Source organism: Marmota flaviventris, chromosome 6, assembly GCF_047511675.1.
Source record: "Marmota flaviventris isolate mMarFla1 chromosome 6, mMarFla1.hap1, whole genome shotgun sequence".
Classification (NCBI taxonomy): Eukaryota; Metazoa; Chordata; class Mammalia; order Rodentia; family Sciuridae; genus Marmota; species Marmota flaviventris.
Window position 1 is genome coordinate 19,070,179 of NC_092503.1, and position 23,779 is coordinate 19,093,957.

At 37.8% G+C, this 23,779-nt stretch overlaps 1 protein-coding gene across 9 annotated transcripts in view; it reads right to left on the reverse strand.

Annotated features, from left to right (window-relative positions):
• The window catches only part of Adgb (androglobin), a 169,142-nt gene that overhangs the window by 98,736 nt on the left and 46,627 nt on the right, over nt 1-23,779 (reverse strand). For all 9 annotated transcript variants that reach the window (XM_071612936.1, XM_071612933.1, XM_071612934.1 and 6 more), the window contains 3 exons: nt 19,300-19,394; nt 12,388-12,562; nt 9,111-9,201 (listed from right to left, as the gene is read on the reverse strand). In XM_071612936.1, coding sequence (XP_071469037.1) covers nt 9,111-9,201; nt 12,388-12,562; nt 19,300-19,394 — 361 coding nt within the window. The remainder of the gene's footprint in view (nt 1-9,110; nt 9,202-12,387; nt 12,563-19,299; nt 19,395-23,779) is intronic.

Consider the following 23,779-nt stretch of genomic DNA (forward strand, 5'->3'; position numbering starts at 1 on the left):
TTAATTTAAAAAAACTAAAACTAATAGCATTATAAAATAGCAAAAATAGCATTATAATAAAATGCTACAACTATGGGCAGGTTCCCGTATACAATTATATAATTATTAAATGTTCATTTAAAATATTTGACTATTGAGAAATTTGAATGTTGCTGATTTAACCAAGGGAGTTAGGTGTTTTTTTTTTTTTAAGGGATTTAGCTTTTAAGTTTACATAATATTAAGTAACAAACTCATATAGTACATGTGCCTTATGGCTACCATATTAGATGGAATATAATAAAAAATCTTTAATAACTTATATCTCAAAATATTTTCTATTCAATTAATATCTATGGAGTGCCTGTTATAACTGTGTTAAGTATCAAAGTGTTACAGTGTAGACGCAAAGCCCCTAGGCTGATCCTGAGGTCTTAATTATCAATATATATAAACCAATGTTAAATAATTCTAAAAATCTGGTAATATTTCTCATTGCATCTAGAACATTAGACAAATTGGGAAGAGGCAAGGCTACTAGAAGCAGACAATATTAAGTGTAATAAACAACTCATTCATAGTGTGGAATTAAAACTTCAACTAAACTAACAAAAGAAATAAAACCCAGAAAGGGCCAGTAGTTTGGGGTCATTGAGTGTTAGAGTAATTAATTGTATTTTCTCAAGTCCTTGAGGTTCGTTTGACATAATAAGACAGTATAGTAGTAATGCTGAATGTGATTGTCAAGGAAACAAGAATATGCTCTATTAAGAAACAAAGAATTTAAAACTTTCATTATATGTGCATTACAAGAAGCTACTAAAGCACAAATTTTGACTACATTAATGACAGTGATGATAAAATTGCATTTCATTTATACTATACTGCAGCATCAGTTAAGACTGATTATATCCCATGTGACAGAAGCTTTATTCATTGCAGCTTTAATAGGAAAAGAAATTCTGTGGGCTTTTAGGATGGAAAAGTACAGTGGGAATGAAAGCTAATGTACACAAAATTCAGTTACATACCAAGAAACCCCATAACATAAAGGAAATGGAGTAGGCATAAAACTGTTGCCAAATATTTGAAGATTTTTCATATAGAAAGGGAATAAAAAATGGAAACATATTACTTTAGCAGCTTCACGGGTTATTTCTCTAGGGGGAAAAACTAAATTCATTTTGGAAACCTCCTGAAAGAACACATAACTTAAGAGATACAGGGTGAGGGAAGTGCTGTGATCTGAATGTGTGTTTGTATCCCCAGAATTCATGCTAATTCCTAGCCCCTGAGGTAATGATATGAGGAGGCCAAAATTTGAGGAGGTAATTAGGTCACAAGGACAGAACCCTTATGAATGGAACAAGTGCCCTTGAAAAAGAAACTCCAGAGAACTTATCTGCCCCTCTCACCATGTGAGGAGACAGCCAGAGGGTCAGAAGCACAAGGAGGAGGTTTTTTCCAAACATTAAGTCTACTGGCAAGTGCAGCTTTCTTAGGTTCCAGAATGATCAAGTCAAATTTTTGTTGTTCAAAAGCCACCTGGTCTATGGTATTTTGTTACAGCAGCCCAAATAGATTAAGACAGAAAATTGATGCTGAGAAGTCAGGTTGCTGCTATACATAACTACCTAAAAATGTGGAAGCAGTTTTGGAACTGCATAATCGGGAGAGGCTAACAAAAAGCCAACGTTGCCATGCACATACTTTAAAAGATGATTCTGGTGAAAGGTCACAAACAAAAGAGAACTGTATAGAAAGTTTTCTCAGTCTTCTTAAGGAAGTGGTTGTGAGATAGAAACTTAGAAATAAAGAAGGAAAAAAAAAACTAATTTCTAAAGGAGAAATGTCCCTGTTGCAATGTGGAATGGGTGGCTTGTGGACAACTCCTGAGCTGTGAGCTAAACAAAGGAGGCTGAGGGACTGAAAGAGACCCTTAACTCTCTAAAGCTAGGGGCTCACATCTGAAGCCAGAATTAGGCAGTCAGGGTAGGTAAATCAGTCAGGTCAGATCTAGGAATTTTGAGTGAGTCTGGGATGTTGGAGACTGCCCCCTGAGGGATCTTATCAAGAACCTGCCCCTGCTCCAACCTGTTGCCAAGGTAACCTGTCCCAGGAATTTCCCCTCCCTACAGGGAGCTATAAGGACGTTAATGTGTCCTTGTCTACTCCATCCTGCCCTTTCCCCTTCAGCCCACCTATTTCCCACCTGTTGGCCCTCCCACCCAGCAGTTCCTGGGCCTAGTCACCTAGGCAGGAAGAGGAAAGATAAGGGGGGAAAGGCAGGAGAACAAAGGAAGCCTAGGACATATAAAAAGGGCAGAACACCTCTCTTGTTGGGATACCATGTTACCAGCTATGGCCCCGTTCTCCCTCTCAGGAGAAGTCTATGTTACCCCTGCTTCATATGCATGCTTCTCTAATGTTCAAACTTCAACATGTGGGGAAGCGGGACTTGTCACTGATAACCGGCGGTATCAACCTGATCAACCTGACCACCAGAAATTTTGATGTGAACTAAAACCTACATGCCACACGAGGACCACTATCAGTATTTCCCAATCCCAAAGGAAGTCCAGTCCCTTTGGATCAAACACAGTTCACCTAATTATTTACCTTAATAAAATCTCAGAAGTCAAGTGCTGTCACCACCCATCTTGCTTTCTAGATAGCACATGTTCTATCTGAGAATGCTTACTTTTACATTTTGCTTCCTAATAAAGCTCTTCTTCTTGTCTTTGCTAAAACATGACACATCTCTAAATTATTTTCTGTGATGTGTCAGGAGCCTGGAAGATCGGAGTAAAGGTCTCTTCTGCCTCTGAGAGACTTCCTCAAACTCCCATGTGGTGAGTTATAGGCACAGTGATGGTAGAAATATAGAAATATGGACGGTAAGGGCCAGTCTGTCCAGGTCTCACATGGAAATGAGGAACATATTATGGTGAAAAACCAGCCTCTACCTCAGAGCAAAGCCTGTCCAAGGAAGGGACATGACCTTTGTCCTTGGAAAGACCCACAGAGCACTCCTAGGCACATTCCCACCCTGCTAAGTTGTTTATCTACAAATAACAGGAGAGATCTGCTGCCAGGTGTCCCTGACTCAGTCAGGCTAGGTGGAGACCCATAGTAACCCCTTAGCAGCCACCAATCAGCATGAGCCAGGGAAATACCTGGGATGCCAGATGACCCTCCCAGTAGTTTATGGTGGTTGATAACTTGTTGGGAAACCATGTAGTTCAGCACGTACACCCCTCTTGGCTTAAACCAATCAGTTCAAATGAATACCCTTTTGTACTGACCAATCACCCTTACCCAACTTGTTCCCGCCAGTGAATGTGCTAATCATGTTTTAGAGTTGTTATTTGATTTTCCCTAGGTGTGTGAAGATTTGCTAAGAGATGCTATGATGTATGTGGGGGTCCCTGCCTTCTCCAAAGAATGTATAAAACTGCTGGAAACCCTGGGCTCGGGGCCTCTCGGCGTCACCAGTTGCTGTGTGTGCTCGCGTGCGCGGAGGACCGAGCTAGCTCGCAATAAACACCTCTTTTGCTGCTTACATCGATCTTGGGTCTCTGGTGGTCTTTTGGGGGTCCCGAATTCAAGCATAACAATGGGACATATTGTTGGCTATCATTTTTATCAAGTAGGCAAGAACACAACTGAATTATGTTTTGTGCTGGTGCTTTGTGGAAGGTGGAACTTTTGAGAGACTGTTACTAACTGTAGTCCCAGGAATCTGGGGGTTGTGTTGTGTTTCTCAGCTCTTGTGTCCTCATGTGAGAAGATTTCAAGCAAGACACAAAACATAGTAAAATTATAGCAAAGCTTATTAGAGGAGAAAGTAAAAGATGCCCTCAAGGAAGAGGATAGGTTCTCTCAAAAAAGAGAATGCCCTCATGCTCCCTTTGTTCCCTAGTTGGGGGTCTTAGGGAAGTTTCTAGACAGTCCCACCAGATATCACCTCTTAACTCTTGATTGACAGTAGTATTGCATCAGATTTCTAAGTCTCTATTGTGCATGGTCTTAGCCACAGGTACCCTAGCAAAATCCACTGAGAGGGATAATTTTGCGATTGTAATAAGATTAAAATAATGTTAAAGATCTAAAGGTAACTCTTGGTCACCTTGGCCAGTGTGAAATTGTTCTGACTGGAACTTGTTATTTCAGATTTTAGGATCAATGGTCTTCGCTTTTAATTATACTGTTTTTCTGGATCTTGGAATCTTTGGTCTGTATAAAGGTCACAAAAGTCCCCTCTTTAGGGTAATTTGTGTTCTTTTCTACAGGGAGGAGTCTTAGATTTCTCTGACCAGAGAATAATCCTGGGGATGACAGGGTATTTATAAGGAAATGTAAAATCTCACTGACCCAAGCCAGAGCAGGACCAGATTGGCCTCAGGTAAATAGCTTTTTAAAAAGCATCTGGGGGGCCAGCGAGTAAGCCCAGTCTATGGAATTACCCCCTGAACTTCATGTTCCTGCAACTCATGTCTGTCTGTTTCCTATTCAAATGAAATTGGATTTTTACCTGAGGAAATTTCTAGCAAACTGTTGAAGTTGTGGTTCAGTTTCTCTTGACTGCTTACTATAAAATGCTAGAAGATAAAATAATTCCAGAATTGTTAATCAAAAAGGAAGCGGACTAAAAATTTGGAAAACATTTGATGCACTCATATTGGAAAAAAATAAACTGAGAGAGAACACAGAAGGTATTGCCACATTTGACCAGGAGATTGGGCTCAATCAGTCACTGCACAGAATCTAGACAATGAGGAATTTAATCCTTGTCTATTTAAAAACCATCTAGGGCCTGTTGTTCAAGACAAGGGAAGAATGGACAGAGAGGCATTTGGCGATCAGGGGTGTCGCTCTTCTCACCACACACCCCTGACATAAAGGCCTAGGATGGGGAGGGGCCTCCCTGTCCAGTGCTGCTGCCCAGTGCTACTTCAGATCTCAGGCTCCACTCCCCACACTTGGTTGTTGGGATCCTTGGCACCCCAGGAGTGGCTCTGGCAGATGCCACACTAAGATAGGAGAGAAAGAGTACAAGGTAAGTACTGGAGAGCATGATCTGTAAGGGGGCTGTAATGCAAAACAAAAATGCAAGCTAGCCTTCTCTCTGAATAACAATGAAATAGGAGGATCAGGAGAGGAAAAGACAGGAGAGGCCACACAGCATGGTGAGAAGCTTGGGAGGCCAAGGCTGATGGTGACCAGAGGAATCCTCATCAGTGCCGTGACTGATGATTTAGGAGCAGCAGTACCTAGGATTCCCTTTTTACTTATTTGGATTGCTCAAATATGACCAAAATACAAGGCATCCCTCAATCTATCAAAAATTTCCATCAAAACTTCAGAAAAATGTGTGATTTTTGTTACTAATTGGGGTATTTTTCTTGATTTCAGGTTGTTTGGTTAATTGGTCATAAGAAACGGGGAATGCAGATTAATCAAGGTGAAGAGAGTTCTGAGTCTGACTGGGTAAGGAATGAGGAGGAGCAAACAGGCTTGGGAGGTGAAATGTCAATGAGGGGACAGCCCAAGAAGGCTTACACAGTTCAAGATAATAGACTCAATACAGAAATGTCCCCCTTCTCCCAACTACCATTCCACTGGGGTCTCAGAAGAAGTCAAAAAAATAAAAGCAAAGTCATGTAGAAGTGGCAAAATAGGAGTGCCATGATCTGGGCTGTGCTACATTCCTCAGGGACAGATGAGAACAGATTGTTGGCAAAACATCAGGCCAGAAAAAACCCTTAGTACCATTAGGAAAACCAAAAGGCACCCCAAATCAGAGAGAGTACCCAGAACCTCTCCATTGAATCCTAAGTCAAATCCTAAGTCAAAAACAGCAGAGGCTGGTGACAGACAAGGGCTGGGACTGTGTGGCAAGTAATGTTTGTAAGGGTAACCATGCAGTCACGACACAGCAGCTGCCTCCAAACTTTACCCCCCTGACAAGGCCTCCATTGTGTCTCCAAAGTGTGGACTTTCAACTGGAAGACCGCATGGGTGATGGAGGAGGAGGAAGAAGAAAGGACATCCAGCTCTGGATGAGCTTATGCCTGACAGGAAGAGGGACCTTGATAGTCAGAAGGAAAGTCACCCACATCACCGGCTAAAGGCAAGTTCTTCACCTCCTGCACAAGCACCGAAGCTAGGAGTCCTGTACTTAGGGCTCTAATTATTTCTACAAATATATTTTTGGAGATATAACCACAGAATCTGAGTCATAACTTTTTTAATGGCAATTATTAAATTTTATTGTAATTATTTACTTATACATGCAACAGATCCTTCCACCACCCCAAAAGTTGATATCTATGCAGGATGAGGTGTCATTTTTCTATCTTCCTATGAAATATGGTGCTTGCTCTGTCAGTCTGCTTGGGATCCCATGACAAAATTAAAGTCATGTGCTTGTATGAACTTTCCTCACAATGTGTGCTTGGAGAAGGCACTTCCTAGTGTCTCATACTTTAAGGACATTTACTTTACTGGATCAGGCCTGACCTCATACTTATGACCTTGTTTAACTTTAATGATTTCCTGTCTTAATCTATTTCTGTTGCTATACCAGAACACCTAAGAAAGGGTAACTTAGTTTTTTTTAAAAAAGAGATTCATTTGGCTTATGGTTTGGGAGGTTAGGAAGTCCAAAATCCATGCTGCCAGCATCTGGCAGGATCTTCATGCTGCATCATCTCAGAAAGGCAAGAGGGCAGGAAAGGAGTAGACCAAGTGAGCACAAGAAGTCAGAACCCTTGTCTATCATATATCCCTTCTTATCCTCTCATGATACTGACCCACGCCATAATAATGTCATTAATTCTTTCATGAGGGTCTTGAATTTTTGTTGTTGTTGTTGTTGGGGTTTGTGTGTGTGTGTGTGTGTGTGTGTGTGTGTGTGTGCTGGGGATTGAACCCAAGGCCTTGTGCATGCAAGGCAAGCACTCTACCAACTGACATATCCCCAGCCTCTGAGGGTCTTGGCCTTTAATAAGCCTTTTCTTACTCTCCATCTTCCCATGTGTTGCATTGGGTATTAAGTTTCTAATGCAAGAACTCTGGGGAACACATTCAAACCATCTTCAAACACATTCAAACCACTTCCATCTTCAAATAGAGCCACACTAGGGGTCAGTCCATCAACATATGAATTCTGGTGGAAATGCAAATTCTCAGTTGACAGCATTCTACTCCTGGATCGCAAATTCCTTCTCACATGCAAAAATACATTCACCCAGTCCCAAGAGCTCCAAATGTTAACTTGGCCTAACATCCACTCTAAAATCAAAAGTCCCAGTTTCCCAAATATCATCTATGTCAGATAAAATTGAACCTCAGGGTAGGATTTATCCTGAAGCAATAATCTCTTCCAGCTGTAAATTTGTGAAACTAGACAAGATACGTGCTTCAAAAATACAATGTTGATATGGGCATAGGATGTGCATTCCCATTCCAAAAGGGAGAAATGGGAAAGAAGAAAAGGTAACAGGTCCCATGTAAATCCAAACCCTAGCAGGTCAAATTTCATTAGATCTTAAGCATTGAGAATAATCCTCCTTAGTTTGCTGTTCTGCCTGCTGGGGTAGCAGTGTCACCTCCAGAGTTCTGTGGGGTGGCTCTGGTGCCTCAGGCTAAAACCAATGGCCTGTGGTGGGAGAGGTGGCCCAAATGACTTCTGAATCCTCTCAGGGGTCATTCTTTCCATAGTTGAAGGTGCATGTTTGCAGCTGAATAGTTCTGATGAGTTTCAGAATTCCCACAGCCTTTCCTTATTCAGTCCTATTCTCATCTCCTTCAGTACAAACTATTATTTCTGTTGGTGTCATCCCATTATCTAGTGATGGCTCGTATATACCCTTGGCCTTCTCCTCACAACATCCTTTCTCATTTTTTTTGCAATACGAGGGAGCTGACAATTTTCCAAATCTTTAAGTTCTGAGGTTTTGTTTTTGTGTTTTACTTGATAATTCCTTCTTCAGTGTATCTCTCTCATCTTGAGTTGCTTAGAAATCTCCTTGGCTAAATATCCAATAACATTGCTAGCAAATTCTATCTTCCATACAACACTAGAACGCAATTCAGCCAATTACCTTGTTACTTAACTATAAGGGTTTCTTTCTCTCCAGTTTCAAATAACCTGCTCCTTGTTTCCACCTGAGATCTCCCCAGGACAGCCATTAATGTTCATATTTCTACCAATATTCTGTTTATCGTCATTTATGTGTTTCCCGTGATAATGGGGCTTCCTCTCCAGCTCTCCTCTTTTCTTTTGGAGCCTTGTCAGCATTTCCTACCAACAGTTTCCTCCCAGCAATGTGCAATTTTTCCAGCATGTACCTCACAACTCCTCTAGCTGTACCCCATTCTAAAGCAACACCCACAATTTTCAAATTGCCATTACACTGTATTACACTTTTTAGTACCAAAATCTATATTAGTTTGCTGACATAATAAAATGCCATAGGCTGGTGATTTAAATAAGAAACATTTATTTTCTCACAGTTCTGGAACAGGAAGGCTGAGATCAGAGTGGGTGCTGGCAGGATTGGTTTCATAGAAGGGCCTCTTCCTTGCTTCCTTGCTGACAGTCACCTCCTCTCTGTGCACATGGCTTTTCCATGGTGTATGTGCAGGAAGGAGGAGAAAGAGACAAACTAACAGACCAACAGCAAACTCTCTGGAGTCTCTCCTCTTAGGCCACTAATATTATCAGCTCAGAGCCCCAACCATAGGCCTCAATTAACCTTAATCACTTTCTTAAAAGGTTTTGTCTCCAAATCCAGCCACATTCCAGGTTAGGACTTCAATATATGAATTTGGAGGGAAGACAAACATTTAGTCTATAAGATTCACACATAAAAAGGTGAGTCAAAGATGTTTAATATTAATAAGTGAATAAGTGTATTCACAAGTTTTAGGACATCAAGGAAATATCTATTTATCATCTATTTATCCATATATCTATCACCTATCTACCTACCTACCTATATTTTGCCTTTTCCTTAATGTTCTTCAAAATGCTTCCATTTAGTGTCATTTTTTTAACAACACACACCACATAATACTTTATTTGTCAACAAGATGTATTTCTGAGAAAGAATGTTTATACTTACGTTTCTGTTGGAATTGTAAATGGAGTCATTCTGCAATTCAAAAATGGACTTGAAATCTCAAGAAACTGTTCAGGCTTCTTTATTACTGGTTCTAAAAAGTAGCAGTTAGGAATTGTGGTATACATTTTAAAAAGTCTTTTAGAATTGTATGCAGTTCTTAACATTAAATGCAGTTCTGATTAGATTAATTATGCAACATATTTTTATGTTTATGCAACATATTTCAATACAGTTAAATTGAAATTTACAAAGATACTTAAAGGCTTTTTACTGAAACAGTTTATGATCTTGCCAATATTAATTTTTTTTTCTGTACCACATTTGCTTCCTAGAGTGTGACATGAAACAGTCTCGAGGGGGAAAGATGGTAATATCTTAAAGAAATATTACTTGGCATTTGCTGCTATTTCAAGTACAAGAATGATTTTTCTATAAAAGAAAGTTTTTTACTAAAAATATGTTCCCTTTGTTAGCCTCTACAACACAGTGACTTAAGACTGGAAGAGGAAACGGGAGAACTTAGTGGAAGAACAGAAAATGTAATAAACTAAAGGTCAGAGTAGAAACAAAAGCACCAGGTGAGAGAGGATCTGCGGACACTCCTAACTCTGAAGCTGATCTAGAAGTGGGAACACAGCTTGTGCCTTCCCATGGTGAGCACTGAAATTGGACATGAGGAAGAGAAGTGAGGCTATAACACAGTACAGACAAATTTTCTCTGATTATTCCATTGTCATCCTCCAAAATGATCTCTCTCCCTATTTTTTTTTTTTGGTTACTTTTTAATTTAATTATTGAGACTAATAGAGAGAATAAAGACAATTATATGACATCCCTAGGGTAAGGACACTGCCGGTATAGAATTTTACCAATCACGAGATTACCATCCCCAATTTACAGAGAATATGACATGGAATTACACACAACAGTCAGTTGCAAAATCAGAGGACACCTGTATGTTCAGTGTTCTTCCTTTCATTCTGTTGTTCCTTAATGCTCTGAATGAACAACTGTTTTTAGTGACTCATTGCATTTAACTAAAACATAGCATTTAGGAGGCAGGCAGGCAGGAAGAGATGAGGGAGGGAAAGAAGGAGTTCTTGGAACTCAAAGCAGCACACGCACTTTGTTGGTACCAACAAGTCACTGCTGAACTCAAAATAATATGTGGCAATGTCTGAAAGAATTTAGCAGAAAGGGGCGAGGTGGCTGAGCCTGAATAAAAAATAAATCCACCATTTCTCTTTTCCACCCCAAACAGACTTTTTTTTTTTCTTTTTTTTTTTATTCCTTTCTGGCAAGGATAACCCATGTTGTGCTAGAGAAATCTTTGCTACCAGCTGTACTGGTGGTGTCAATGTAGGCAGAGAGCAAATGTGAGGAAAATTACATGGTTACCAGTTGTAATTTATATTTTTAAAATGTATAAATTATGGTGGGATATAAGAGCGAGGAACAGGTAAATATTTCAATCTATGTGATTAGTGCAGTTTTAGGCTCCTGAGTACCACTGAGTCTTACAATTTCCTCTGTGACTGGGACACAGTTCTCTTGTCACTTGCAATGAACTATTACCCACCTTTGAAGTGATAGCAGGAGTTAAAGCAATGCAAAGACAGTCCCACCACTCATAAGGATACAAGGATGAATCCTGGGATCGACCGCTGAAACATATCTAAAATCTCAGCAGTGATGCCTTTGGTAAGTGGCAAGTGTACGTTCACTATGGTTCTGCCTTCACTGTTTCACTGTATGTTCAGATGACCTTTGAATGAAACTCCTGCTATAGCTTCAAAGTTGAATGCCCTCCAAAGGCCCAGTGTTAAATAAAGGCATGGTCCCCAGAATGGCACTATTGGAAGGTGGTGGAACCTTTAGAGGTAGGGCCTTGTGAGAGGTCTTGGGCCATTGGGGATGTGTCCTTGAAAGAGACTGAGGGTTCACAGTCTTTTTTTTTTTCTTCTTCATTGCTTCCTGGCTCATGAGATGAATGGTCTGCCTTTCATGTGTTCTGTGTATGAAGGCTCCTTAGAGTACCAAACCAATTTTAGAGTGGAATCTTCAAAGCATTAGCCCAAATAAACCTTTACTCCTTATAAGTTAATTGCCTCAGCTATTTAATTGTAGTAACAGAAAGTGATCACTTATACAATCTCTGATGCAATAGCTTCCAGAAAATGATGTTACTGAATTAATAGAATTATAAAATAATGAAATATTAGACAAAACAAATGGAAAACATGCAAAACCAAGGAGATGTACATTAAAATAATAATAAAATCTATTTTTGAACAGGATAATTTAAGCTTCTAGGAATGAGAAAAAAAAATTAATACTTAAATAATTTTACACACTACACACACACAACCCATAGCATTCCAGTTTTCCTCATCCTGTATTTAAAAGTATACATGTAAATTAGCTATGAGAAGAATATGTATGCTGAATAGACATACAAAAATGTGAATTATTGGTTTATGTCTCAATTGTTTGATTATTAGTATTTCTTTTTAAAAATCCATCCCCTCATTTCGTGTTTTTGCTTTAAAATTGATTTTGCACTTATGGTCTCATTCATTCCTTTTCTTGCCCTCTTGGTCCTGCTTTTATTTAAACATTATGTGCATGGGGGAAAAATAGAGTAAGAACAAAGACTTCTAGAGAATAAAGATATGAAAGTTTGAAGACATGGATTGTGAGGAATTTAAAAATGAATTGTGAGAATATAATAACAGAATGGGAACACACTCTTCTCTCTCCTTAGTCCATGAGAACCTATTTATTTCTAAGGAGACGACCATCATTCACTAAGTAAGTGTACATATGAAGGTATTAACTTGGGGGCCACTTCATAGTAGAAGTTCTATTTTTATAGGAATTCTAATTATAAATCGAATAACTCAAAGATTATGTTCTGCATGATATTCCATGGTGATTTTCCCCTTGGAAATTCATTCCAGAGGCTTGATGTACTCTATTAAGTTTCCATATTATTTACTATAAGCTACTTTCCTATCATGCTAAGAAAACAGTGCCATCACTCAAAGAGAGAGCTTGATTGGCTGGTCAATTTAGAAATGAACAAAAAGGCTTGGTTTCTGAGATGTAGAGATTTAGTCTTTTAAGAACATAGAATTTAGATATAAAATTCAAGTAGGTTTTAGGTCCTGCTAAATGGAGCTGGACCTCAACATTCATCTTTCATCACAAAAGAAATTATTAAACTTTTATGAAGAGAACTGGTAACTGGAAACATTTCAAGACAACACGACACTACCTTGAGCTTCATCTGTTATGACCATCTCTTTTTTGGGGCGGATGAGCTTCCAGCGAGGTAAGGGAGGTGGTTTTGGCGGGGCTGTAAGAGGACATGACCTGCTTCGCGTCACCAGCACAGGATGGCTACAGATGTGGGAGAGTCCATATTCTCTAAGTTTCTCAGAAGAATTTGCCTAGGAAATGGAGAAAAGATTCAAAAGGATTCTTTCAGTCACCTCCAGTTTTAAGATCCTACTTTCGTCAATATAAAAATGCTATCACCATGAGACTGGTAATTAGAAAATTTGACCATCTATTTTTGTACCTCCTTTATTATAACCACTGTCACCATTTATATTTCTTTCCATCTTTTAATTTTGATGGAGAGAGGCTAATGTTCTCGTTTGAAAAAAAAATGAGAGACTAGAACTAGAATCAGTTTTAAAGGCTCAAGATCCTCATGAGACAGCAACTTAGCATTCTAGTCATTGTCCAAAATTTTCACCATGATTTTTATAGGTCCAAGTTTTAATCCTAGTGTTTATTACTGGGAATTGTTACCTAATATTAAAGACAATTCACTGTCCTATATGTGCTCAGGTCAACTGGGTGGCAGGCGGTTGCCTTTTCTAAGACTGTTCCCTCACTTTCTTTTTTTTTTTTTTTTTTTTACACTTTATTTATTTATTTATTTATTTTATTTTTTTTTAGTCTACTTTTATTTTATTTTTTTTTAATTTTTTATTGTTGGCTGTTCAAAACATTACATAGTTCTTGATATATCATATTTCACAATTTGATTCAAGTGGGTTATGAGCTCCCATTTTTACCCCATATACAGATTGCAGAATCACATCAGTTACACATCCATTGATTTACATATTGCCATACTAGTGTCTGTTGTATTCTGCTGCCTTTCCTATCCTCTACTATCCCCCCTCCCCTCCCCTCCCCTCCCCTCTTCTCTCTCTGCCCCCTCTACTGACATTCGTTTGTCCCCCTTGTATTATTTTTCCCCTTCCCCTCACTTCCTCTTGTATGTACTTTTGTATAACTCTGAGGGTCTCCTTCCATTTCCATGCATTTTCCCTTCTCTCTCCCTTTCCCTCCCACCTCTCATCCCTGTTTAATGTTAATCTTCTTCTCATGCTCTTCGACCCTACTCTGTTCTTAGTTACTCTCCTTATATCAAAGAAGACATTTGGCATTTGTTTTTTAGGGATTGGCTAGCTTCATTTAGCATAATCTGCTCTAATGCCATCCATTTCCCTGTAAATTCTATGATTTTGTCATTTTTTAATGCAGAGTAATACTCCATTGTGTATAAATGCCACATTTTTTTTATCTATTCATCCATTGAAGGGCATCTAGGTTGGTTCCACAGTCTAGCTATTGTGAATTGTGCTGCTATGAACATCAATGTAGCAGTGTCCCTGTAGCATGCTCTTTTTAGGTCTTTAGGGAATAGACTGAGAAGGGGAATAGCTGGGTCAAATGGTGGCTCCATTCCCAGCTTTCCAAGAAATCTCCATACTGCTTTCCAAATTGGCTGCACCAATTTGCAGTCCCACCAGCAATGTACAAGTGTACCCTTTTCCCCACATCCTCGCCAGCACTTGTTGTTGTTTGATTTCATAATGGCTGCCAATCTAACTGGAGTGAGATGGTATCTTAGGGTGGTTTTGATTTGCATTTCTCTGACAGCTAGAGATGGTGAGCATTTTTTCATGTACTTGTTGATTGACTGTATGTCCTCCTCTGAGAAGTGTCTGTTCAGGTCCTTGGCCCATTTGTTGATTGGGTTGTTTGTTCTCTTATTGTCTAATTTTTTGAGTTCTTTGTATACTCTGGATATTAGGGCTCTATCTGAAGTGTGAGGAGTAAAGATTTGTTCCCAGGATGTAGGCTCTCTATTTACCTCTCTTATTGTATCTTTTGCTGAGAAAAAACTTTTTAGTTTGAGTAAGTCCCATTTGTTGATTCTAGTTATTAACTTTTGTGCTATGGGTGTCCTATTGAGGAATTTGGAGCCCGACCCCACAGTATGTAGATCGTAGCCAACTTTTTCTTCTATCAGACGGCGTGTCTCTGATTTGATATCAAGCTCCTTGATCCATTTTGAATTAACTTTTGTGCATGGCGAGAGAAAGGGATTCAGTTTCATTTTGTTGCATATGGATTTCCAGTTTTCCCAGCACCATTTGTTGAAGATGCCTCACTTTCTAACAGCGGGCTCCCTCTTGGGAAATCCCCCTGATTATTCATGACAGTGTGGCATTCAAGCAAGTGCAAGGGACACAGGCTGCCCTGCCAAATCTAGGAGTGTTTCCATGTTCAAATTCTCAGCTCTCCTGAAGCCACTCTACTTTGGAATAATTCAGAATAATATTTACATAGACTTGGGTTACTGACTTCTGCCTAATATATGCCATCAGAAATTAAAAAGTGTGTGGAATTTGAAGTTATAAACACACACAATGTAAAGTACTAGTCTAAATAACACATGTATACCATATCCAAATTCTGACTTTCACAGCTTGCTTTAACACTTAAAATAAAATGCAATATTACTACATTAAAGTTGGTTTTGCCAGTAACTCTTCCTTCCTTTTAATTTTGCATCATTGATTTTGATAGAATAACTGCAATTGAGTCTCTAAATTTATAAAAGGGTCACTTAGAAGAACCTGCAGTCTACCCATCAGCCTCTTCCAAATTACTGCTTTAGCTGGAATCTGCCTTGCTCTCAGGACTCAGCTCAATCTGTACTTTGCCAAGACATATACAAAACAGGTGGGGGCACCCATGAGCTAGAACTGGGGGAATCATCCTAAGAAGGATGAGTCAAGTAGAACCATGTAAAAGTAAAGATATTCAAAGTAAAGATAAAAGTGACTTAATGGTCTTTAGAGTGGCCTAATTAAGAAGTAGAGAATTTTTTTTTCTTTTTCTTTTTTTTTATTGGACTTTAGTAGTTTGCTGAAAAATATTCCAAAATTTCTGTAATTATGTCTTAAAGTGGCTTTAAAAAAACTTTCCTAGAAACTTCTCCTACAGCTTGAACTTTGTCAGATTTTAGAAATTTCCATGGATCAAGTTAATACTTGAAAGTAATCCTTTCAATGAAATCTTCTTTTTAAAATTTTGTTTCTTATACTTGTAGATGGACAGCGTGCCTTTATTTGTTTAGTTTGTTACATGATGCTAAGGATTTAACCCAGTGCCTCACACATTCTAGGCAAGCACTCTGCCACTGAGCTACAGCCCCAGCCCCTTTCAATGAAATCTTATGAAAGAATTCGAGGTCATTCAATAAAAACCTGCCTCATTTAGTATTTAAAAAGGTGTAGTTCTATAAAAGTCATACTTTTGGGGGCACATGCTTGTAATCCCAGCTGCCAGGGAGACTGAGGCAGGAGGATCGCCAGTTCAAAGCCAACCTCAGCAAAGGTAAGGTGCTAAGCAATTCAGTGAGACCCTGTCTCTAAATAAAATACAAAATAGGACTGGGGATGTGGCTTAGTGGTTGAGTGCTCCTGAGTTCAATCCCCAGTGACCCCCCAAAAAGTCACATATTAACAGTATCAAAAATAGAGGTCAGACTCAAAGAAGTATTTATACATTCAATAAATTGAACATTTTTTCAAGTGATATTTTTGGCCTACCTATGTTAATTTCTCATTATTGCAACAAGCCTTTGCATTTTTAAAGTCTTTCTTTATTGAACTGTAGAGTGTTTGAAAGTAAAATGATTTCAAGTATTTTGAAAATGTAAAGTACCAGTCCGAATAACAAAGTATGGTGTCAGCACCTACTTATTGTTTGAGTCATCTGCCAAAGTACCAACTTGACTTTAGCATGAGAAATTTTAAAAAGGCAATTTCTAATTTTTCATTTTATTGTCAATGTACTACACAATGATTCTGATTTATGTAAAACAATGTTATTAATAAGAGTTCAATGATAAGAAATTTCATCGAAGAATTCAAAGCTCCTTGGATTAGCATTAGAGGCAGACAGGGATTTAGAATAGTGCTTGAAACACCCAGTAGGTGCCCAATAAGTTTTTATTGAATAATTCATAACACTTACAATAGATATTTCCTTTCCTAAACTCCTTTTACTCTTTAACCCCATTTCATTTCAAACTTTCTGAAGGAAGGAGCAGGAGCTTTGGCACACAGAGGAACCTTTCTTAAAACTCCTAAGTCATCCATCTAAATAAAACTATAACCATTTAGAATACCCAAGTGGGGAGGATGTTGAATCGTGTAGGGTAATTCCTGGCATCTTGCTCCTTTTCAAGTTTTATTATAGTTTCTCTTGTCATCTTCTTCACTTATTTAAATAAATGCAAGTTATTAACTTTGTTTTACTTGATCTCATTGTCTTTGTTTAGCAGTGTTCTCCATTTAATAAAATTTTATTAGGAAAGAGATTGTTTCCTATAGGCTTATTATTAAAACACTGTATCTCTATTATAATCTGATATTTATCAGGAAACTAGAACAGCCTCATAGATAGAGCTAACCTAAAAGAATCAGCAGGCAAGCTAGGAGAAGCATGACCCTCATATGACCGTCATAGCCTTGGGGGCAGGTTAATTACTGTTGCCTTTGCTGTGTTAATTGCAGATCCCCTGACAACTTATACTATTTCAACATCCAAGGTGCGGATTTATAAAGACCTGACTTCCACCCACAACTGCGGCTGCCTTTACCATGTCTCCCTTTACAAGCTATTTGATTTCCAGTAGTTTCCTGAACCCAGTGGGGCCTCTTTCACTCCAGCCTGTCCAATGTAAGATTCTCTCTGCTGCTAACACACTCTTTCTTGTTTACCTGCATAACGTCTCAAGGTCTTAGCTTAAACTGTTAGTTTTTCTTGGGAGTTCTCTGGTTATCCATTGGAAAAACTGACATTTGTGCTTTTTCTTCTCCATTGATTTTTTTTTTTCATTCAATTATTCATTTGGTCACAACTCCAAACACACATGGTGCAGCTACATCTACCATGATGCAGGCACCTCATGAGCCTGGTGTTATGACAGGTTTCTAACTGTATTAGCAAAGTTTGCTTAATTGTCTGATTGCCTCATTAGATTCTTAAGCTTTGTGAGGAAAGACTTGGTCAATCTTACTTACTTTGTATCTTTAGGACATAGCATATTGTTAGCATATAATAGATAATTAATAAACTGAATTAACCAGCAAATGCACATATGTGCTTATAGGGTTTTTTTTTTTTTTTGTCTTTTAAATTCAAAATTAACTTTGTGTTTAATCTTAGATTTTTCAGTAATACCACCATAAGTTCAATTAGATTATTTTGCATACTGTTGTTTGTTAAGTAAAGCATTCATCCTAGGCCTACATGTTAATGTTTTTAAAAGAGTCTGAGTACCTCTCAAGACCCAAGGCCATAGCACTGTACAAAACACGCTAGTGTTCTTTAATAGTGCAGATAGTCTTTAACTAGAATATCTGAGCCAGACCGCATCAGTGGCAGGAAAAGAGGTTAAGAAAAGAATCAGGGATGAGGTGGCCAGCCCTAATCTCAACAAGATACTTGATTTGAGAAAGAAGTTGGAAGCACACTTGAAATATTGTGCTACTTATTTTAAGAACCAGAACAAATTTCTGATTCTGCTATTGAACTATAGCTAATCACAGCTTCACCTTAAAATCAGAGAAACTGCTACTATCCCTCTACTCAAGATGGCATGCTGTGCCTGGTCATTTTTATGATGTTATCACTGCTCCGTGGTATATTTTTGCAGTTAGGAATGGCTCTATCTAAAAAATTGAATGAGGAGGAAGGAGAAGAAAGAGCAAGAAGAAGAAGGAGGATGAAAAGGAAAAGGAGAAGAAGATAAAAATGATAACATTATGCTCCCAAGCTAATCTAAAAGACAAATACAATGCATATAGTAAAGTATTATAATCAGTATCCAATAGGAGTATTTACATTTCAAGCTAATTTTCATTAAAGTTTTAAAGCTCAGCTCTTTCGAACTAACCAAAGGAACATTCATATGCACTTATGTCACTGTAACTCTTAGTCTTATACTTTAAGGTAGTGACTTTAGAATGTAAGGAATCCTAGCAATTAAGTATTAGATGTCTAAAGTTCCAAAACAGTATTGGGACCCAATACACTCTAAATGCAATTTAGCATTTGTCGAAATATATTGTATAGAAACTTGATACACTTTACTATTACCAGGGAAATGGAAAAAAATTTCCCTAACAACAAAAGGTAGCTTACAAATTATACAACAGCATAATATTATGCATCTGCTAAAAATTATAATGACTAAAATGTAATGCCATGAGAAAAATGCTAATAATGTAATTGTTAAATGAAAAACTGGTTTCCACTCTATAAAAAAAGAAGCACACAAGTACACAGAGAATAGATGCATAGAAGAAAATTAAAGGATATGTGCCAAAATGTCAGCAGTGCCTGTGCTTAGGCATGTATACCATGAATATTTTGTTACTTTTGACCACATTTTCTAAAATTTGTTAAATTTGAAAGAAAACAAGCAAGTTGCATTTCCATCATATTATTTTCGGATACAAGGAAGTCCATAAAGTGGCTGTCCAGCCAGAGTGTGGATTAATTCAAATCATCTTAGGTTAGGAAAATATGTGTGGTCTATGTATGGGAAGTTCATTAATCAGTATTCAGGAATGGTATGTATCATTTTCACTGACATTTATAAAGTCTACGTTTCCTTCTGTGTATAATAACAAATATTTAAAACTAAAGTGTGACTATATTTTTTTCTCTTTTTAAAAAATCAGAATTGTAATCATCTAAGATAATTTTGGATGTGCCAGGTCCCTGTAAGTCAAAGAACCCCTCCACCCCACACCACCTACACACACCTTAAATAATAATGTATTTCTTGGTTTTGAATGCTTACCATCTTCTCTAATGAAAAAATCTTGTTTTCAAACAAATAGAGAGGTGTAAAGGTAGCATAAACAGCCATATGAGGGGACTGAATTCCTGAAGAACCTGTAAAACAAACATTGTCACAAGAAAATTCTAATAAAAATAGGTCTAAGCAGTCACATTTTCACTGTGCCTCATGTGACCTCACATGGCAAAGGGAAGGGGGGAGAGAGAGGCAGGGGGGGAGAGGAAGGGAGGGAGATCTACTGTCTTCCTCTTTTTATTAGACCAGTCCCCACTGAATTAAGGTACCACCCTTGTGACCTCATTGAACCCTAACTACTTCTCTAAAGAAATTATCTTCAATTAAATGTATGAAATATGATATGTCAAGAGCTTTGTAATGTTTTGAACAACTAATAATAAAAAAATTTAAAAAAAGAAATTATCTTCAAATAGACTCACATTGGGGGTTAGGGATTCAACACTTGAATATGGGGGATACACATTTCCTTCCGTAACCTTCTGATCTCAGCTCTTTAAATGTATGCCCTTCTTACATGCAAATGACATTTATCCCATCCTCAAAGCACCAAAAAAAATCTTAGCTGATTTTTACCTCAATTTCTACCTCAAACAAGTCCAAAGTCTTGTATAAATATCTAAATAGCATATGGTTAAGACTTGAGGTTTGAGTCACTGCTCCATAACTATGAGCCTGTGACACTAGACAAGGTAGATGCTTCCAAACACAATGTTGAGGCAGGCAAAGGAAAGATGATTTCATTCCAAAAGGAAGAAACAGCAAAGGAGGAAAGAGGAAGAAGAGACGGATTCCAAGTAAGTCTAAAACCTCACAAGGCAAAGTCCAATAGATCTTAAAGCTTTAGAACAATCTTTGGCTGGATTCTCTGCCTTCTGGGCTCACTTTTTCCCAATAGCTCTAGGTGGTGGCCCCAACCACTCAGACCTGGGTGGAGGCCTTGCCTGGTGACTCTTTGCAATGGATCCACTCATAAGGATATTGGCAGGAGTGCCCACCTGCTCTTTGTAGGGGTAGCCTGACTTACTGAAACAGGAAAGGTGAGCCTACCCGCTGAGGCTGGGGTGGAAACAGTCTAGCTCCGTGGGCCTTCATGACAGTGGAAGCCCTGAGTGTCTTTGAATCACTTCAAGGGATCATTCTTCCCTTTTCTTGAAAGATAACACATATTTATTTTCAAAGCCAGACAGCTCTATTGTTCTGTTCTGTAGACTTTAGAAGTCCAATAGCCTTCTTTTATTCCATCCTGATTTCTCTATTCCCTTAGTTAAAATGGTCTTGACTCTGTGGGTACAAATTCATTTGTATTCCTTATCTTTGCTGAGATGTCTAGTCCATTGCTAATCTCCTTACAGAGTGATTGTTCACACATTCTTGGTATTGTTTCTACAACAAGATTTATCTCTCTCTCTCTGTTTTGCAATAGAGACTGAGGATTTCCCAAATCTTCAAGTTTTTTTTTTTTTTTTTTTTGCTTCATAATCCTCACAATTTACCTCTCATCTCTCATATCTCACTATATGTAGTAAGGAGAAGTTAAGCTTCACCTTCAACATATTTTTGCTTAGAAATGACTTTATGTAAATATTTTTTAATATCATTGATTATACAGTGCCATCCCCATTAAAATACCAATGTTGTTCTTCTCAAACTAGAGAAAATAGTCCTAAAATTCATTTGGAAGAATAAAAGACCCACAATAACCATAGCAGTTCTAAGCCAATGCTTAGAGGCATCACAAGACCTAACTTGTTTACTACTACAGAGCCACAGTAACCAAAACTATATTGTATGAACATAAAAACAATTACATACAGCAATGGTACAAAATAGCAGGCATAAAGACAAACCCACACAGATATAGTCTTCTGATTCCTGACAAAGGTGCCAAAAATATACATTGGAGAAAAGACAGCCTTTTAACAAATGGTTCTGGGAAAACTGGTTATCTTTATGTAGAAGAATGAAGCTAGAGTTGCACAAAAGTCAACATAAAATGGATTGAAGGGCTAAAAATTAGACCAGAAACTATGAAATTCTCAGAAGAAAACATAGGGTCAACACTCCAACATTTAGGTGCAGGCAATGACTTTCTCAATAGGATTCTGAAGTTCAGACATAATGCCAAGTGTTGATAAATTGGGATAGCATCAAATTACAAAGCTTCTAAACAGCAATGGAAATCATTAAGTTTGTGAAGAGAAAGACCTACAAAATGGGAGAAAATCGTTGCTAGATACTCTTCTGATGGAGGATTAATATCCAGAATATATAAAGAACCTAAAAACTTAATATCAAAATGACCCCCAAATAACCCAATTGATAATGGGCAAATTAACTAAACTGACACTTTTCAAAAGAAGAAATTCAAATAGCCAACAAATATATTTTAAAAAATGCTCAATATGGTTAGCAATGACAGAAATGCGAATCAAAGCTGCACTTAGATTTCTTCTCTCTCCAGTTTAAATGGCAGCCTTCAAGAATAGAAGCAATATTAAATGCTGCAGAGGATGTGGAGAAAAAGGAACACTTTTACACTGTTGGCAGGATTGTAAATTAATAAAACTAACATGAAAAAGAAAAAAAAAAGTATGGGGTTTTCTCAAGGAGTAGGAATGGAGCTATCATATGATGTAGTTAGACCATGCCTCAGTATTTATCCTAAAAATTAAAAAGTCAGCATAGTAGAGTGATATATGCATATTCATGTTTATTGCAGCACAATTCACAATAGCCAAACCATGGAACCAGTGTAGGTTTCTGACAATGGATGAATAGATATAAAAAATTAGTATATATATGGAGTTTTATTTAGCCATGAAGAATGAAATTATGTCATTTGAAGAAAAATGAATGGAACTGAGAACATTATGTTCAGTTAAATAAGCCAAATTCAGAAAAGTCAAGGGTCATATGTTTTGTCTCATATGTGGAATCTAAAGAGGAAAAGGGAAAAGAAAATTGGGGTGAGAATGGAGAAATCTCATGAAAACCAAAAGGAAATCAGTAGCACAGAGGAAAGGGACCAGGGACTAGGGGGAGGGAGGAGGGAATGGCAAGGGGAAATACTGGGGAATGGCATTAGCCAAATTAGATTGTGTGCATGTACGAATATATAACAACTTATTACATACATGTATCTATATACAATTATAATGCACCAAAGAAAGATATTGGGGGGAAAGGCCCTCCAAGACAATCTTGGCTGCTTCTAGAAGGCACCTCAAAACTCTTCCAGCCACTACCCATCACAGTTACAAGGCCACCTCCATATTTGTAGGTATTTGTTACAGCAGCACCCTACTTCATGGTACGAGTATCTGTATTAGTCAGGTGTATCCAGAGAAACAGAACCAATATGAAATATATAAAAGGAGATTTATTATAAGGAATTGGTTCACATGATCATGGGGGCTGACAAGTTCTAACTATAGTTCCTGTCTGAAGGTCAACAGACGCAAGGCCCAGGAATAGTCAGAGTTTCACTTTGAGTCCGAAGGCGATCAGGCAGCAGGAATTTTCTCTTATTGGGGGACAGCCAGACTTTTTCTCATGCATTTAACTGATTGAATGAGGTCCACTTGCACTAGATCAAGCAGTCTATGTTACCCAGCCTACTCTTTTAAATATTAATGGCTTACAATCAAATATCTGGGCATTACATAATTCAGTGAAGTTGACACATAAAATCAACTATCAAATTAATTCTCTTCTAAATTCTGATTTTAAAATCTTTAAGTTTAAAAGTTTTTTAGGGTCTGGGGTTGTGGCTCAGAGGTAGAGCAGCTGCCTGGTGTGCGTGAGGCACTGGGTTCAATCCTCAGCACCACATAAAGTAAAATAAAGGCATTGTGTCCACTTATAACTAAAAACTAAATATTAAAAAAAAATTTAGTTCAAATTATATCCCATATTTGCATATTATACAATGAAAGTTTTTATGTCTTTCCTAAAGTTTCTTAAAGCTAAATATTTAATATTAAGGAATCAAATAATTTGCCATAAACCTATAATGTCATTTAAGCTCTAGACTCTATATGATATTAAAATAAAAATTTGACTATGATGCACGTATTTTGAGAGAACATTTTCCATTTATTTTATAGTATTGCATAATAAAATCTACAGAAACTTGGGAATTCTAAATTAGGTCATAGAACAATAATTACTAGAAATATGAGGTAAAGAACATGGTCTTAACATATAGCTATTAATAATGTTGATTGCCACAGTCTGGCTGGGCAAAATAACTGGGGGGGTGGTGACAAGCAACTTGAGAAGATTGATACAGCAGAAACCGCTTTATTACGGGACAGAGAGGTATATATACTTAACTAATTACACTCAGCTTAACTTAATTAACATAAACTAGATACAGCAGTCAACCAATAAGGAATCCTCATCATCTTAATGATTACACACAGCTTAACTTAATTGACATAATCTAGACACAGCAGTCAGT